Below are 16,930 nucleotides of genomic sequence, written 5' to 3'. Positions count from 1 at the left end.
TTTAGTTCATTGCCACGTAGGAAGTACAAATATGTTGAATAAAATCTGACAAAAGAAAAGGGAGATTGTGGGTCGACTTGCCCGCTGAAAAAAAAAATGTGTAAACACCGTCCCCACCCCATGCGCGTCGCAGGGTGTCTATCTCCTTCCTCGTCCCGCTCCCCATCCATCGCCATTCCCCCAGTCGCCGCCCAAGTCAAAAAGAGGGAAGCTTCTTCCACCAGTCTCCCCAGCCCATCAAACGCTGGTCAAGCAGCACCAACCCTAGCCCCCTCCCCCTCCTCCTCTCCCTTCGCGAGCGGCGGCGAGGAAGGCGACGAGGAAGCCATGGATTCCTCCGGCGGCGGCGGCGGCGGCGGTGGCGCGCAGATCAGGGGGATGGCGACGCACGGCGGGCGGTACGTGCTGTACAACGTGTACGGAAACCTCTTCGAGGTCTCCTCCAAGTACGCGCCGCCCATCCGCCCCATCGGCCGCGGCGCCTACGGCATTGTCTGGTGCGTTCCCTCCACCCCGGCCCCTTCCCTCTCGCTCCCGAGCCGCCGCGCGGGTGGTTGGGCGCGTCTTGTAGATTCGATTCGCCTTGGAAGCTTTAGGCAAGAATTTATGCTGAAATGAAGCGCGGGGGCGAAATATTTTGCCGTAGATGTGCTTATGTGTCTGACCCCCCTCCCTGACGCTTTTGGCATGGATTTATGTTGATATGAAGTGGGGGCGGCAAAATATTTTGCCGTGGATGTGCTTATGTATTTTCCCCGTTCCCCCTCCCCCGTGTTTGTAGTGCGGCTATGAACTCGGAGACAAGCGAGGAGGTTGCGATCAAGAAGGTTGGCAATGCCTTCGACAACCACATCGACGCCAAGCGGACACTGAGGGAAATCAAGCTGCTCCGCCACATGGACCACGAGAACGTACGTATGCGTGATGCGTTTTACCAGTATCCGCCTTTGGAGCTTGGACATTTCTGGTGTTGAGATACTGGGCTTAAGAGCTTACACTTGTTTGTTTTTTATTCCAAAATCTTATAGGCATTATGTTGTGCGTGTGCTGTAGGCTGCTATAGCAAGCTTACAGTTGTGCTAGTCTTTTCAATTATAAAGATATGTGTTGCCAATTTGCTAAAAGTGGCTGCAACATGCCATGCTTTTTGTTACTACTTATAAAAAGAGCACAGTTTATTGCTCTTATTAGGGTTATTCACTGTATTAAATCCCGTCTGATGTAAACTGCTCCATGAGACTAACTTCACTGCTTATGTAGACTTTCTATAAATAGGAAGGAGGACAATACTGCATTTTCAGCTTTTCATTGTTGACATGTAATGGGAAGTGGGAATGTGTGGTTGAATTAGGAAGGGTATGTTCTTTTGTTTCAAATTTAATTTATTTTGGAGGGAAAACTTTAGCCTTTTGTACTTTGCTAAATAAGGAGTGTCCAAAGACCCTGGGGTCAACTAACCCCACCCCACATCGTTGGTTGCGCATCAACCGATGATCAATTTTGCAGATTTCTACCATTGATTGTATCTGCTTTTGTTTACATGGCTTTACATAGCAGTGAAAGTTTGATTTGTTCACAAATTTTATATGCATATGTCGTAACCATGTCTTACACTTCTAATCAGCAATTAATTTCCAATTATCTATTTTTTCTGATTATGATTTAACATTTGGTCACAGATCCTTGCCTTAAAGGATGTAATACGCCCACCAAGTAGAGAGAACTTTAATGATGTCTACATTGTTACTGAGTTAATGGATACCGATCTCCATCAGATTATACGCTCAAATCAGCCATTGACTGATGATCATTGCCAGGTCTGTTCCTCAAGCTTGTGCCAAAGTTATCCAAATAAACATTGCTTGTGTCCAGTTCAGAAATGTTGGTTGTCTTAGTTTTGTCCTAAGACAAACATCTCTCACCTTGGCAAATGACAAAACTATGAGGACCTACATTTTGAAACGGATGGAGTATCTTGCTATCTTGTTGCGATGATTTGCCACATGTTTGTTTCCTACATTTCAGCTTAGCAGCAATTATCATTATATGTCTTCTGTTTTCCCTTGCAGTACTTCTTGTATCAGTTGCTACGAGGGCTAAAATATGTGCACTCAGCAAATATATTGCACCGTGATCTAAAGCCAAGCAATTTGTTCCTAAATGCAAATTGTGACCTCAAGATCGCAGACTTTGGGCTTGCAAGGACCACTTCGGAAACAGATCTCATGACAGAGTATGTGGTCACTCGTTGGTACCGGGCACCAGAGTTGCTGTTGAACTGTTCACAGTATACTGCTGCGATTGATGTCTGGTCAGTTGGATGCATACTAGGTGAAATTGTTACTCGCCAACCCCTGTTTCCTGGACGGGACTACATCCAGCAATTAAAACTGATCACTGAGGTAAATTTATGCGATGGAATTGTTTCTGTTAGCATTTCCATAATATAATCCAGTGATTGAGTTGACTGATTGGCTCATTCGGAAAACTAGGATATTAATTTATCTCGTTTTCTTCTATATGGTGCCAATTTTGTATATGTTTGAGTAAGAGTCACATTTTATTGTAACTTGAAATCTAAATTTGTTTTGAGTAATTACAATTTACAATGTTTACCAGATTTGACCTACTAATCGTTTTCTCTTAACTTCTTATTTCTGTGAACTTTCCTCTCTTCCAATGATCTCTGAAGTTATTCTAATCTCGTACACACAAAAATTCGCTTTCACAGGCATCCTGATTGATTATTGTAGGGCTGCTAGCTTTTTATTATTCTATACACCATGGAGTACCTTTTTCCTTTGTTAAAACGTGTGTTAAAATGTGCCCCTGTAATTTTAATACCAATATTATTGAGTTCTTTTTCCTTCCAAAAGCTCATAGGCTCACCAGATGATGCAAGCTTGGGATTTCTTCGAAGTGATAACGCAAAAAGATACATGAAACAACTACCACAGTTTCCAAGGCAGGACTTCCGCTTGCGTTTCCGCAACATGTCTGCTGGTGCAGTTGATTTGTTGGAGAGAATGCTCGTGTTTGATCCAAGCAGACGGATCACAGGTACCTGGGTTTACAGAAACCACTTTGTTAGTGGCAGCTTTAATATATAGTCAAATACCTTTTTCTCATGCAGTTGATGAGGCTCTGCATCACCCATACTTGGCTTCTCTTCATGATATCAATGAAGAACCTACCTGCCCTGCACCTTTCAGCTTTGATTTTGAGCAACCATCGTTTACAGAAGCACATATAAAAGAACTCATCTGGAGGGAATCTTTGGCTTTCAACCCGGATCCTCCCTACTAAGAACAAAGGTATGTATTGTTTTTTGTTGAGGCATGAGAATGGCTTGTCCAAAAGAATGAATCACCTGAATGAATATAGTTTTTCTTAACAATCTAGTTCCAAGGTGAATGTAGTTTGTGACACCAGTATAGATCCAGCATAGGTTTTTACAGACTTCTTATGGAGGATTTTTTTTTTTTGGGAATCTTATGGAGGATTTTCTGTGATGTGCCAAGTTTGACTAATTTAGATTCTGGAAATTGATTGTTTTAGACCCAAAATGTCAGGGCCACTAGGACCACATAGCATTGTGAAAAACCTCAAAGAATTGCTCCTATCCCAAGTTTATGGGATAGGACCACGTAGCAAGCCTATGTGAACTAGTAGAAGCTGTTGAATACCTTGCTTTAGGCAAGTTTCTATTAGCTAATTCTCTAGTTCCACTTCACCATTTGGAGTGTTCATTTTTGTTTGATCAAGGCTGTTATATCGTACAGTTGATTTGCCAAATAAGTTCATTTCTATTCCTGATGTTGAATCCTCTAACCTGCCCTTTTCGTTGGCTTTGTGCCAAGTGCAGGATAAGTTATCTGCTCAAGGCATCTGAAGATCTCTAGCTCCAGCGGATGCTAAAACTTATGTCTGTGTGCATAGATTATTTTCACGCTGCTTGCTGGAAGAACGGGCATGGGTTGCTGCTGCAATAGCAATTCCCTTAAAGGCTTGTGAGAACAAACACTGTTTGTTTGTTCCCTTTCAGATGCCTGAACCCAGGCTTGTATTATACCGGTTGATTTCACAAACTATTCTTATGTATCTAAGATTGTAATTTTGTAGACGATTACTTGAACGACCCCTGTATATCTAATATCTGAGTTGACATCGCTTCCCAATTGTATTGTATTATCTCAAACACCGATGTTATGTTTCCAATTTGTAAGTTGTTCCAACTTCTTTGGAGAGTTAAAATATTTAAAGTTTGATTAAGTTTATAAAATAAAGTACTACATTTATGATACTAAATAAGTATTATTAGATTCTTTATTAAATATATTTTCATAGTATATCTATTTGGTGCTATAAATCTTTATAATCTTTTCTATAATTTTGGCCAAATATAAAAATAATTTGACTCTCCAAGAAAGTTGGATGGGTTAAGGAGGAAGTAGATTGACTTTGCTAATATGGTTTCTCCGAATTATCTGAAGCCGGGGTTTCCCCCCAAAAGATTACACGGTACTAGGAGACACCCTCGTTGTCTTATGAACAAAAAAGGCCCGAGCATCCTAACAATAGGAATCCACCCGTGACAAGCTTTGGGTGGTCAAGTTGATTGGCAGGTTTGTTCATCTGTCACTGGAGCGAGCTTGCTGATACTGTCGCGCACGACGACCATGTCAGGGATGCCAGCGACCCCAAGTCGACGTGATTCGATCGTCGTCTGCAAAGACGATCATGGCCGCCGCCTGCACGTCCACCTCGCCCTCGCCGTCCAGGCACTGGCAGACCTGCCTCATGCTTGGCCGCGCCTCCGGCCGCGTCCGCGTGTGGCTGCACATGAGACCCAGCCACAGCACCAGCTTTGATTCGTCAACATCGCAGTCGTAGCACCCCCTTGGCCCCTTCAAGCCTTTCATCCACGGCGTGCGCGAGGTCGCCCTTGACGCCGAGTTCGCACGGATCCAGCGCACCAGGTTGACGCCGGTGACGGGGGTCGATGGGTCGGCACTCGGCACCCGCACGCCACGTCTCGAGGAGCAGCACGCCGAAGCCGAACACGCCTCTACACACCTTGCCGAAGCCACCGGCGCCGAGAAGCTCGCTGTTCTTGAACCCTTTTGTGTTTTGTCGCCCTATAGAGCGAGCAGGGAGAGCACTAGCACGGCGAGGCGGATACGGAGCGCCATGGACGACGACATGTGTCAGGTCAATAGCTCGCCAGTCCATTGTAGATGAAAACATTTTCCCCCTTCATTTGATCGGAAGGGGAAATGAAGGGGAAAGTGACAGGAGTGTCGTCAGGGGTCGCCTACTCTGACGTGTCATTCAGAGTCGGAGGCACCAGCGTACTCCCGAGTCCCATCTATACTGTACTGACCAAGGCTAAATTGTACTGCTAGTACGTACCACAAAGCTTGGAGACAAAATAGAGGCTAGCTTCTCCCGGAGGACGTCACAAAATTGACCTGACCTCCTGTATGGCTATGGATGTGTTTGACAGGGTTTCTAGAGCTAATTCTCTGCTGAACACATCAGAAGCTCTGCCAAACAATTTTTTAGAAAGAAGCAATGCTAATTTTGTGAAGTGATTTTGTGAAATGAACTAAGAGGTTGAAAGCTGAAAAAAGTAGTTTCTCCTAATTTTGTGAAGTGTGATTCTCCATTCTAATTTTAAAAGATTATGCTAGACAACTAAAGAGAATCGCTTCCTGCAACGTAATCACTTCTCTCACAGAATTAGCTTCCATAGAGAATCAAAATTAGATGAAACTCTGCCAAACATACTCTATGATAGATAGAGAGCACACACAGCTCCGGTGAATTGATGATCGACACGACACGATCGATCGTGATTCGTGAACAATATTCCAAAATTTACGGTTGAAGCATCGCCTGTGAATTTTGCATCGTGCTCCTGTGAAATTTGCTGGCGGACACCGGACAGGCTATCTGCTCTCTAGCTTGGACCGAACCCCATCCGACTACCCGAGTAATTGTCACGCCCGCGCCGCCAGATGAGCGCCGGTGAGGAAAGGAAACCTGTTGTCCCGGGCCCAGCCGTCAGTGACCCATCCCTGAACGACCCGATAAGAGCAAACCAACCCGAGCAGCGTTCCCACCACCGGGTCCTCACCTCTCCCTGCCCTGCAAGGCTGCAACTTGGCCTAGCTGCAACTGCAAGCGACCACCCACCCAGTCGCTTCGATCCCCTCCCTCGCTTTCCCGTCTCCCCAAACCCCATCGCGCCGCGGCGGCACCAGCCAGCCGCCCCCACCTTCCGCCCGCCGCCGGAGTGCCGGGCCGTGGGGGGGCGCGGCTGAGATGAAGGAGGTGGTGCTCCACGTCTACGACGTGACCAACAGCGACTCCGAGAAGACCAACAACACCATCCTCCAGATCAACCGCATCTTCAAGGACCGCATCGGCCTCGGCGGCATCTTCCACAGCGCCGTCCAGGTGCCGGCTCCCCTTCTTCTCCCCGCCTTCCCTCGCCGCCCGCCCCGGACACCCCCGCCGCTCCCGCTCCCCCCGCCCCAGATCCCCAAATCTCACGCGATTTTTCTGCGAACACCCCCCGCGACGCAGGTCTATGGCGAGGAGGAGTGGTCGTTCGGGTTCTGCGAGACCGGCAGCGGCGTCTTCAACTGCCCCGTCGGGAAGAACCCCATGTACACCTACCGGGAGCGCATCGTGCTCGGGGAGACGGAGTGCGGCATCGCCGCCGTGAACCGGATCCTGCGGGAGCTCAGCCGCGAGTGGCCGGGCCACTCCTACGACCTCCTCTCCAGGAACTGCAACCACTTCTGCGACGTGCTCTGCGAGAGGCTCGGCGTCCCCAAGCTCCCAGGTGAGGGCTGATGAAGATTGCCCATTACAAGTTAGGTGGCGATTTACATGCTTGTGGATAGGAAAAGAATGAATAACATGAAGGGACGTGAGAAATCATGTGAGCTGAATATTGCAAATAATGCTGGCTGTCAGGTGACATGGATTCATGAATTCTGAACCGAGGATCTTGCTACCGCCTAGTATTGAGCAGTTAAACTGGTGCTCAGCTATCTAAAACGCTTTGGGATAACATGTCCATTTTGCTGATCATACAACCACAATTCATTATTGCATACTCGTTATAAAAGAAAAGGAAATGTGAAATGTGATGCCTGTATTACCTACATATCCTTTGATTTGACTAGACAGCTACCAACACTTGGCAAAAACCTCCAACCGAAATATCCAAAACTGCTAGGATGATATGGTTGGTGTATGAAACTTCAGAACTTAATGCGGTAACATATGTGAAAATTTAAGCAAGGCTGAATATCCCCTTAGGTCCAGTAGGTGTAATCATTTAGATACTAGTGTTGGATCAGTGGAAATTTTGCTAATGTTGCTGGCAGCCTAGCATGGTAGTGTTCCTTAGGTTGTCAGGTTTGAGATGGCATAGTTAACTAACTCATTTATTCTGTCTAACATTGCAGGTTGGGTTAATCGCTTTGCAAATGCCGGTGATACTGCCGTTGTTGTTGCTGAGAACACAGCAGTTAAGGTACACATAGTATCTTGTTTTTGGTTGTACAATTTCTTTATTTCCAATAGCAAGGGCGCCCTATCGCATGGCTGTTTTTTTATAGGCTAACAGCTGCTGTGTTACATGTATACTTCGAGATGTTGATGCAGTGCATCATCAAATATTTCTTGCGAGCACCATATTGTTATCTGAACTCAGTAAGACAGTTATGGTGTATTGAGTTGCACGGGAAAGTACAAGATGCATTTTTCCCATTAATTTGGAGAATAAGTAAATAACATTGAAAACATGTGTTGCTGTGAATCTGTGATACAATATGTCGGCTACAATTTACTTCATCCTAGCTAGGGATGAAAACAGTCCGAAACAGTCGGAATCGGTATTACAATATGGGAAATTCTGTTGTAGCTTTTTGCATAATCATGATTGCTACTTGCTTTTATTACTTCTCTAGTCTGCTACTTACGTTTTTTATCTCCATTTTTTTCACTCCAATGCAAATATCATTTATATTCGTGTTTTGTAGTATTGATTATGTAAAATGCTGATACAGTCTCATGCACAGTGCATTCCAATTAGATGAAGTAGGTTCTTCACGAGACTGTTTTTTTTCTATACCTCCCTGTGTAGGCTTCTTTTCTTCTCATATTTGAAGATATGTGACATTCCTTAATATGATATTTTTTCTGGTTGTGAATTTGTGTTTTGCAGTTCAGGCAGGCTAAAACAGAAATTGTGAACGCCAGTAGAGTAGCCTACAGATTTATGGCAGGCCTGGCTTCAAAAAATCAAGCCTCGCCAGAGTCTCCGGGTAACAACCAAAACAGAGGCAGCCCTACTTTCCAGGGAGCTTGGTTCAAGAACATCATCTCAGCAGGCGCTAAGCCATCTTCGAGTGGATCAACTCCCTCACAGGACACTAACGATTCAATCTGATAATGGTTTGGATCAAAACCGGTGTCTGTGGTTCAGTTTCTTTACTTGGGCCTATCTGCTTTGGCGGTAACTGGGCTGAAAAGGTTGCTGGGCTGGTTCGGTTTGGATTGAGGATTAAAATGGGTTGGTCTAGTCTGGCTTGGTTCGCTTCTGGTTTGATCCCATCGTCTCCCTCGTCGCTCTTATCGGCTCAGCGGCGGCGGCAAGGTCGGCGCCATCGTCTCTTTCTCGTCGCCCTTATCGGCTTGGCGACGGCAGCAAGGTCGGCGCCGTCGTCTCCTCTCACTCACTTATCATCTGGGGAGACTTCACTTGCTCTTCTTAAGTGGATGAGCTTAGATTGCTAGCGGCCACCGGTGAGGTTGAGCGTTGCCGCATCGCCATGGCCGGGGACAGCAGGTCCGACGATCAGATCCTCAATCGGCTCGATGAGTTCAGCCACACGCTCTACCAACTGCACACACCAAGCGCCGCACCGCCTCCCTCGCGCTCCCCTGCGTGGCCGGCGACGGCAATGCCGGCGGTGCCCTGTGTTACATCTCCGACCTGGGCAAGGGCTCGGCCCCGTTGCGCTGACCCGGGACGGCAGCTACCTGGCCGCCATGAACCTGTTCGACATCCCGGTGGAGCGGAATGAGCTCTGCAAGCTCGCCATCCTGGTGGAGCGGAATGAGCTCCCGGTCAAGCACCTGAGCCCAGCAATAAAGCACGTAATCAAACAGGCCGGTAGGATTCTAAAGCGAGATATGAATTAACCTATTTGAAACTTTGGTTTGGTGTGGTTTGACCTTATTTCTGATTATGGATTAATTTGGTTTAGAGTGGGAAAACGATGGGTGGTCTGGTTTGGGCTTAGGAAGCTACAGTAATTTGGGTTGGTGCGGGTTCGGTCTGGGTTTAAAACTATTAGCAGGTTGACTAACGATGGATCCCCTCCGCGGCGGCAAAATTCAACACAACAATCAACACGGGTGTAGTCACTTTCATAGCAGACCAACCAACTGTTGAATTAAATCTGTAGTGTAACATTAGCTAATATTTGTTCAAAACTGTTGTTAAATTGAATTCTTAGTGTAACAGTTGATATTTGTTCAAAAACTGTTATTTTCCCGTGAATCTATATTCTTCCCGGCATTGTTGAACGCCTTGATGGCTGTCAGGATGTGTAGCTGCTGATCTTAGTTTTATTGTGTTACTGGGCGTTTCTACAGGTTGGGACTGTTGTGTTTTGACCTCTCTCTCTCTCTCTCTCTCTCTCTCTCTCTCTCTCTCTCTCTCTCTCTCAACAGGGTAGCTGTTAATTCGATTGCGCATTTCATAGTTTTATATGGACGTGGCTCATGGAACCTCGGTTACGAGCTCTACATTGAGTTGGCCCAACTGTTTACTCGCCATTCAATCGACATCTCCAGGGAAGCTCACATCCAGAACTAGCGTAGTTTGTACCAGAGTTCAGACCCAAAATGGTACAACAGTCCTCTCTAAGACATAACGGTTCTATCCACTGGACCAAAAAGGGACAAAAAGGGTAAGGCTCATTTACAAGAACGTAATGCAATTCAATTTACACGAGGGCCTGCACAGAGGGGAAAAATACGACATGGGTAAGAAGCTCCTGGCTCACTAGATGAGGCGGTCCTCAGATGGAGATGGACGTGGTGAGGAATACAAGTGGCAGCAAAACACCTATCCCAGTTCTTGAAGTACCAACTGTCATGAAGGAATGTATTCTCAGTTTTGCTGACAAAGGACGGAAAAAGTTCGCAAATGTATTAAGTACCTGAACTTCCAGATTTTGGTGAGACAGGCAATGCAGGCAATGACATTTCTGAAAACATAAGTGAAATGCCAATGTGACTAAGAGAAACATTAATGTTCAGAGAAAGGGGTGAAAAATCATAAGGTGCAGTACAATACTTCTGTGACCCAAATATGAGTTTTGCCGCTGCTTACCTGGAGCACAAAGTGACAAGGATTGGACAGAAGATGAGGATGGCCATGGTGCTGCAATATTGTCACTCAAATCACATGTAAAGCTAATTCCAGTAGTGTTGTCAAACTCGATATCCGTAGGTAAGCTCCGAAGTAGACAGCCTACAATAACGATCACTGGAGTTAGCATAAAGTACAGAGGTCCGTGGATCAAACCAGACAAAGTTGATTGATTTAACACTGACCTTGCTGTCCAAAAGCTGCTCCAATCAAGTGGTGCCAAGGAAAATAAACAGAGTTACAATGAAATCCAAAATGAATCTAACATTTAAGATAAGTTCTTATGAATTCAGTGCATACCTTGCAGGCTGAAATCTTTCAAGTCAATATCACAAAGCCCATAAATATCATCCGCTACACCAGCTTTCTGTAGCATTGATCCAAACATTGTCGCACAGTTAATTGCTTGCAGATTTGTGACAAATATTTGCTTCTGCCTAGTTCCAATGTAAGAGTGCAATGCTGCACAGCATGAGGGCGTTGAAGAAGATGCCTTGCGACATGCCTTAACGACTGAAGAAGGTTCATCAAACTCCAGTGGACAAACTACAGCATTTAAATCCAAGAGTCAGCAAATTCACTTAGGTATGCATGATAATGATGGAACTGACAGCATTGAACACCTAGTAGTCATGACACACAGGAAAAAATTGACAAAATTAGCAGACACTTATAATTTGATTAATGGCAAACAAGGTGACATTCTGGTCCAAGCAACCCAAGGTCCCAGAAACCCATGAGGTGTTCAATCGAAGTTAAACAGAATAGTGTAATATGGCATACCTTTGTTCACCTTGCAACCAGATAATACTCTAAAAGCACTGTTCGCCTCTTCTGATGAAAGCTTCATAGACAACCATGAGTGAACTACCCCTTTACAGTCACTAACAATATCAATCCCAGCAACACTCCCAGGTAAACTAGAACCTCCAAACACGTTTGCCCCACCTGAGGATATATGAATAGCTGCTTCCGCTATAGCAGGTTGGCAGACAGGCCTACAACACTCTTTCAGTGGGTCAACACTGCTACAAGCGTCTATGAGTTTACTGATGTTCACTATTTTCTCAAATGAGCTAATATCCTTCACAGGACAAGAAGCATCAGTCAGATTTGATGGCCTCAGAGTACATAACTCAGGGATATTGGTATTTGCCCCCTTGCTTGCAAGTATGCTCATGATATCGGAGAAACAAGCATTTGCTGAAGACTGATTAATAACTAGAGTACCATTTCCACTACCGTATGCAGCTTGGAAAATGTTCATCAAGCTATTGACTTGGGGGCAACATATAACATCGGCAACTAATGGTGCTAAAGGAATGGAGCAATCAGATGCTGTCTTGTCGATAATATAGGACAATGCTGAGAAATTTACATGACATTTCCCAGTCAAGACTGGATCATAAGATGTGTAATTGGGATACATAGGTGACAGTGGCTCAACTGGGTTAGAGTTGTGTGGAAGAACAGATGGTGAAATCTCTATTGGATCAAAGAGACCGATAGGTGGATCGGACAGAAGGAATTTGTCTTTTGGTTCAAGGGTAGTCTTCTGAGACAGAACATGCTGGCTGCCACAAAGCCAAACCGCCAACAGCACAACCCAATGATACAATGTACCTGCAGTGCAATGTTCTTTTCAGAATAATATATCAAAGACAGTAATCATAGCAATCACCAAGAAATTCAATTGCACGATGGATTTGCTAGAAAGAGCACGTAATACCTAGCACACCTAGTATTTCCATTAATCCAGAAAAAACTGTATCTCATTTCCTCCCATGAACAGAGTTATTTACCATGGTTTATTCATTCAGTTACTAGGAATATCACCATCTATAGCATCAAGTTACTATACCAGCTTCAGTTCCTCCTACCTTGCAGCATGTTGAACTGTTTGTCACAGAAGCACAAAACCACAAACTTCATCTAAATGTATCATTGTGAAAATCAACTCAAATTATGAACAGAATATAAGTGCATTTCAAATTAATGTCGCTATGGAACAAGAAACAGCTAAGCACAAGGCTACAATGAAACCACATGTTTAGTATCGAGATAGCATCAATAGATTCAAGCAGAAATTCAAATTGTACTGTTAACACAATTAAACTTATCTCTGCGAACCTCACAAATTTAATGTCTACATTCATATTTGTGCAACCAGCACCTCCAAACAATATGGGGGGAAATACTCACCCTGGACACAAGAACCAGAGCTGGAACTCTCCATTATTTTAGCCCGAAGAAGTGCATGCGTGCATCAGGTAATCTGTATTGTCCACAGTTCAATCAAAAGTTTAAGAACCCAACTGGAGGGATCACCAGAGAGAGTGACACTGCAAAAGAAAAGGCAACAGAATCAACCTAGAGATATAAGTAAAATGAATGCTAATCCACAAGTGGGAAGATGAATCTCAAGCAAGTATGGGTGAGAAATACCATTTTAGAGAATCTAATCAGGTGTCCAATCATATATTTTGAGATAAGCGAAACAACATAGCAATGGGTTTTCTACAGACAACTTTTATGCGAACTACAAGCTATTGTACTATCCATATCATTCAAATATTATATACAGATACTTTATGTATCTACAATGCCCTTATAATATCATCCTTAAACATCACCGGTCTTTAAAAAATGTTGGCTTTTGTTATCAACTGAATGCTAGCTAGATAGTTAGACTTTGAACACATGCCAAATGTATAATATGTTCAAGATTTACAATTAGGATTACAATGGAGGACCCACAGGTAGCGGGGCAGGGTTAGGGAAGGCCAGAGGCAGGGGTGACATGTAGTGGAAAGTGGAAAGTGGTGGTGACAGTGCCGGACACGGGAAGCCGGGAAGGTAATAAGACGGTGGTGGGTTCAGTGTGTGGAACGACATCAGCAGTGATGACTGATGAGTAAGGAAGTGCTGCTAGCGACAGTGGCTGGAAAAGGCCGCGGGAAGCAAGGCAGGCAGCTGTGACTCTGAGGCTAATGGCATTAGAGTAGGCACCAATGGCCACATGTGCAGGAGGGTCTTCACTCTTCAGCAAAGGAAAGGGACAGCTATGTGTGTAGGAGGAAGTGGCATTCACTAATTTTGGTTTTGAGGAACAATGCTGTCTCTTGTTAACGCACTAGAAGACCACCAATCTGTAGGTTGTACTAGGAATCTCTCACAAAACATTGAATCATCTGCAAAATGGTCATCTCCAGGGGCGGACCACGCATTGGACATGGGTGTACACATGTACACCCCATAGTTCTTGCAAACGAAATCGAAGTTAGTAGGTGATATATTGTAACTGGATTCAGATCCGAATACAAGTAGTTTAGTTAGGGTTTGGGGTGCTCCGTCTCGCACAGCAGAAGGAAAGAGAAGGGGCCGGCGTACCTGGAGGATGCGCTCGTCGCCGGCAAAGGACCGGGGGAAGACAGGACAAATGACGCCGCCGCTCGCTCAGTCGTCGCCGCCACTCCGCCAGGAAGAGCAAGGGAGGGGAGCGAGCCCGAGAGAAGGGAAAGGAAGAGCAAGGGAGGAGATGAACGTGGGCCCTGAGCGGCTGAGCCCTGAGCGGGACGGCTGTTAATGAGCCAATCTCGAGCGAGGCTGCCACTAAAGCTGGAGCATCCCGGGCCGAGGTCGATCTGAACCCGAGAAATTTAACTTTTAAATATTTCACGCAGCAGTATTAATGATAGATAAGAGGATACACGTGTAAGATCAGTCTCAATGAAAATTTTATAAGAAAGTTCATAGTAAATATTATACCAAATCTGCAAATTTATTACGAGAAGAAAGAGGTAGGAGTTTTATGTAATGTGAGAGGAGTTTATGTCCAAGACCCTAATCTAATTTAGTTATCAAGTTCACGACCCTGAAAATCGTGCAAAGAAACGATTCACTGAGATTGGCCTAAAAGACGAATTTAATTCACTTAATAAATGAAAAGAGAAGTATACATGGATATGTAGCTTTATTCCCTCTATTTTCTTTTGATTGTCCTATTTCCAAAATTACATATTCTCTTTTGATAGTCTCATCTTAGTTGACATGTTGGAAATAATATGGATGTCCGTTCAATTCCTGTGCAGAGTTTTTTTTTTGAAAAATATTAGTGCACATATATAATAAAACGAAAATGAGAAGTTGTGATTAATGAGATGATAAACAAATTTCTTCTCACAATCATTGTACTAAGATGAAATAGAACTATCAAAAGAAAGAGAATAGAGTAAGGATTATTCTGCACCTATTTTAGTTTGTGCAATACAGTAGTTCGCTTGCAAATGAAAGGCTCCAGCCTCCAGCTATATTATTTTAACTTTCGATGGTTGGAAATTTAATTAATAGAGGTAACAGGGTGCATGCATATGCCATGCAAAACCAAAATACTCGAGCTTCATCGAATACCTCAATGTTGGACCATTGGAGCTTGCGAGCTCTAGGTTAGGTCCAAGCTCGACTTGATTCCAAGTATAGCTTAACTTGAATTGAGTTTTTAGCAAGTCATCATGAGTCTTCAAATGACTAAGTAGGTCTTAGTGACTTCAAATGAAAAAACTCAAAACTACAAAGTTGTAGATCTCATTGAGGAATACAATTATCGTATAAAACTCATCATCATCCAAGTTCTAGAAAAAATATATGAATTTTCTAAGGTTAGATCATCTCACCCTAACATCCAGTATGAGTGGCGTGACAAGCTTGACACATGGAATATGCAATGACAGACCCCTTCCAAGTGTTCCAGAGCGTGCCAACGTGGTACACCTTGTCACGCCAACGCATGTGGTGCGACAGCATATTTTTGTCAGGCTACGCGGACTAGCGTGACCAAAAGGGTTATATTTGCAAATATTTGTTTGGGTGGGTTATTTTTAAAATAAAATTCAAAAATAGGTTAAAAATAAAAAAATCGCAGGTCAGGTGGTATAAATCAGCTAGTCGTTGTGACACCTTTTAATTTACCTTTCTTTTTCTTTTATTTTATACACCTATCTTTTCTTTTTAATATAATAGAAGAAATAATACTGAGTCATATTTAAATAATATTCTATTTAGCTACATAAAACATGTTATACCAATTTAATTGTGCTCTATCTAATTATTATCATATTGGACCAATCTTTTCAGTATTGGCTATTGATCCAAATTTTACGTAGGTACACACGAAATAAAAGTTTAGCTAATAAAGTGAGAAGATAGCATTTCATATAAATACTAATCAGTAAAATGCTAAAGGGAAAATGCCCACATATCACAAAATATATATCTAACAAACAAGTTAGGGTATCTTTTCCAACTCAACTTTAAATGATGGCATAAGAAATTAGACTAAGAAAAATAATAATACAAACCATCTGATTTAGTGATTATAATATATGGAGACTGTATCAAAATATTGGAAAGATTCTTGTCTCTGATCCACCATCTAGAACATCTTGTTGGAAGCATAGCACTTTGCAATAAAATGAATGTGTTTTTAAAATAAAGTATATAAGGTTATAATATAAGTTTATCATACAATTTTATTAAGTGCTAGCTCCTAACATTTCAAAAATATCTCTACTTATTTCTAAATAGCGGACTATTTTCACGGTTTGTTATTGATTTTAGTCATTAAAATTCTTATCAGATATATAATTCAAAGTGGACAGAGTTCACGTCTAGATTGTAGTCTCCTCCGACTTGGAACCAGACTGTCTTATCTTATTTATAGACAGATGATTAGTAAGAAAGAAATGGAAAACGGTATGATCATGATGAAGTAGAGAGTGCAACCAACATGGAGGCGGCCTTCGTAAGGTAGACACACAAGAAATCTAGTGACAACATTCGTGAGCAAAATAAAGGTTGGCGAGCTCATTAGACCACAGTGTCGGGAGGGGCACGCATGCTAATATGGCGGGCATCTTCATCATTATTAAAGTCAAGATTGTGATAGCCATCATCATGAAGGATGATAGGGGGATTTTTCGAAGAAGCGGGTGGGTATCATGTTTGGAAGTGTTAAGAAGTGCTAGAGATCAAAACTTTAATTGAGAGGATTCTGAACAAAATGTTGTCATGTGAAATTTAATTATGTCATGATGATATTTAAAATAAGGTTAACAAATGTTTTACGTTATCACCCGTGTCAATCCATGGGCATATTTGCTAGTGTTATAACAAATTGTTCAGCTAAAAAAAATCTTATTCTACCTCAGTGCTAGAAAACATGCCCTACAACACTTCAAATCATATAGTGGAGTAAAATATCACATTGATAGATATTTTATGTGCTAGCTACGTAACAATTAACATAAGCTATAAATAAAGTAGTTGATGACCATACACAAGACCATGTGAAGTCTTTATTATCTAATATTGAGAAGCTAGTAGAAATTAGTTGTGTTGCAACATATATTATTTTACAAGCTAAAAGTCGTTACTTAAAATACATTTTATCCCTCTTTAGCCATAATTGTG

The 16,930-nt window shown here is 43.1% G+C and overlaps 3 protein-coding genes across 4 annotated transcripts; 2 read left to right on the top strand and 1 right to left on the bottom strand.

Annotated features, from left to right (window-relative positions):
- Nucleotides 1-105: 105 nt before the first annotated feature.
- LOC120692088 (mitogen-activated protein kinase 6-like) lies at nucleotides 106-4,247 on the top strand. Its single transcript, XM_039975302.1, has 7 exons — nucleotides 106-497; nucleotides 782-911; nucleotides 1,680-1,817; nucleotides 2,070-2,402; nucleotides 2,877-3,060; nucleotides 3,134-3,314; nucleotides 3,866-4,247. Exons 1-6 carry the CDS (start codon nucleotides 121-123, stop codon nucleotides 3,304-3,306), a joined length of 1,335 nt encoding a protein of 444 aa, XP_039831236.1. The 5' UTR covers nucleotides 106-120; the 3' UTR covers nucleotides 3,307-3,314; nucleotides 3,866-4,247.
- A 1,896-nt stretch (nucleotides 4,248-6,143) lies between these two features.
- Nucleotides 6,144-9,612, top strand: LOC120692089 (deubiquitinase DESI2-like). The gene is made up of 5 exons (XM_039975303.1): nucleotides 6,144-6,462; nucleotides 6,592-6,853; nucleotides 7,485-7,552; nucleotides 8,246-8,452; nucleotides 9,388-9,612. The coding sequence occupies exons 1-5, from the start codon at nucleotides 6,328-6,330 to the stop codon at nucleotides 9,445-9,447; spliced, it is 732 nt and encodes a 243-aa protein (XP_039831237.1). The 5' UTR covers nucleotides 6,144-6,327; the 3' UTR covers nucleotides 9,448-9,612.
- Nucleotides 9,613-9,877: 265 nt separating this feature from the next.
- On the bottom strand, nucleotides 9,878-14,047 carry LOC120692086 (uncharacterized GPI-anchored protein At1g61900-like). Of its 2 annotated transcripts, none has more exons than XM_039975301.1 (8): nucleotides 13,853-14,047; nucleotides 12,665-12,737; nucleotides 11,246-12,085; nucleotides 10,763-11,008; nucleotides 10,648-10,662; nucleotides 10,424-10,564; nucleotides 10,251-10,298; nucleotides 9,878-10,180 (listed from the first exon to the last, which is right to left on the bottom strand). In XM_039975301.1, exons 2-8 carry the CDS (start codon nucleotides 12,696-12,698, stop codon nucleotides 10,110-10,112), a joined length of 1,395 nt encoding a protein of 464 aa, XP_039831235.1. In that variant the 5' UTR covers nucleotides 12,699-12,737; nucleotides 13,853-14,047; the 3' UTR covers nucleotides 9,878-10,109. The 2 variants fall into 2 exon arrangements, with proteins under 2 accessions (XP_039831235.1, XP_039831234.1); XM_039975300.1 differs by having other exon boundaries at nucleotides 12,665-12,804; nucleotides 13,853-14,046.
- Nucleotides 14,048-16,930: the final 2,883 nt, after the last annotated feature.

The sequence above is a fragment of the Panicum virgatum genome, chromosome 9N, assembly GCF_016808335.1.
Source record: "Panicum virgatum strain AP13 chromosome 9N, P.virgatum_v5, whole genome shotgun sequence".
Lineage (NCBI taxonomy): Eukaryota > Viridiplantae > Streptophyta > Magnoliopsida > Poales > Poaceae > Panicum > Panicum virgatum.
The sequence above is the reverse complement of the archived record's forward strand: the minus strand, read 5'-3'. Positions and strand labels throughout refer to the sequence as shown.

Coding starts and splice junctions, on each gene's coding strand:
- LOC120692088 (XM_039975302.1), top strand. CDS start 121: ATGCGCGTCGCAGGGTGTCTATCTCCTTCCTCGTCCCGCTCCCCATCC. Junction 1,818..2,069: donor TGACTGATGATCATTGCCAG/GTCTGTTCCTCA, acceptor TTTCCCTTGCAG/TACTTCTTGTATCAGTTGCT. Junction 2,403..2,876: donor AATTAAAACTGATCACTGAG/GTAAATTTATGC, acceptor TCCTTCCAAAAG/CTCATAGGCTCACCAGATGA.
- LOC120692089 (XM_039975303.1), top strand. CDS start 6,328: ATGAAGGAGGTGGTGCTCCACGTCTACGACGTGACCAACAGCGACTCC. Junction 6,854..7,484: donor CGGCGTCCCCAAGCTCCCAG/GTGAGGGCTGAT, acceptor CTAACATTGCAG/GTTGGGTTAATCGCTTTGCA. Junction 7,553..8,245: donor CTGAGAACACAGCAGTTAAG/GTACACATAGTA, acceptor TGTGTTTTGCAG/TTCAGGCAGGCTAAAACAGA.
- LOC120692086 (XM_039975301.1), bottom strand. CDS start 12,698: ATGGAGAGTTCCAGCTCTGGTTCTTGTGTCCAGG. Junction 11,009..11,245: donor TGGTTGCAAGGTGAACAAAG/GTATGCCATATT, acceptor TAAATGCTGTAG/TTTGTCCACTGGAGTTTGAT. Junction 10,181..10,250: donor ACCAAAATCTGGAAGTTCAG/GTACTTAATACA, acceptor CCTTCATGACAG/TTGGTACTTCAAGAACTGGG.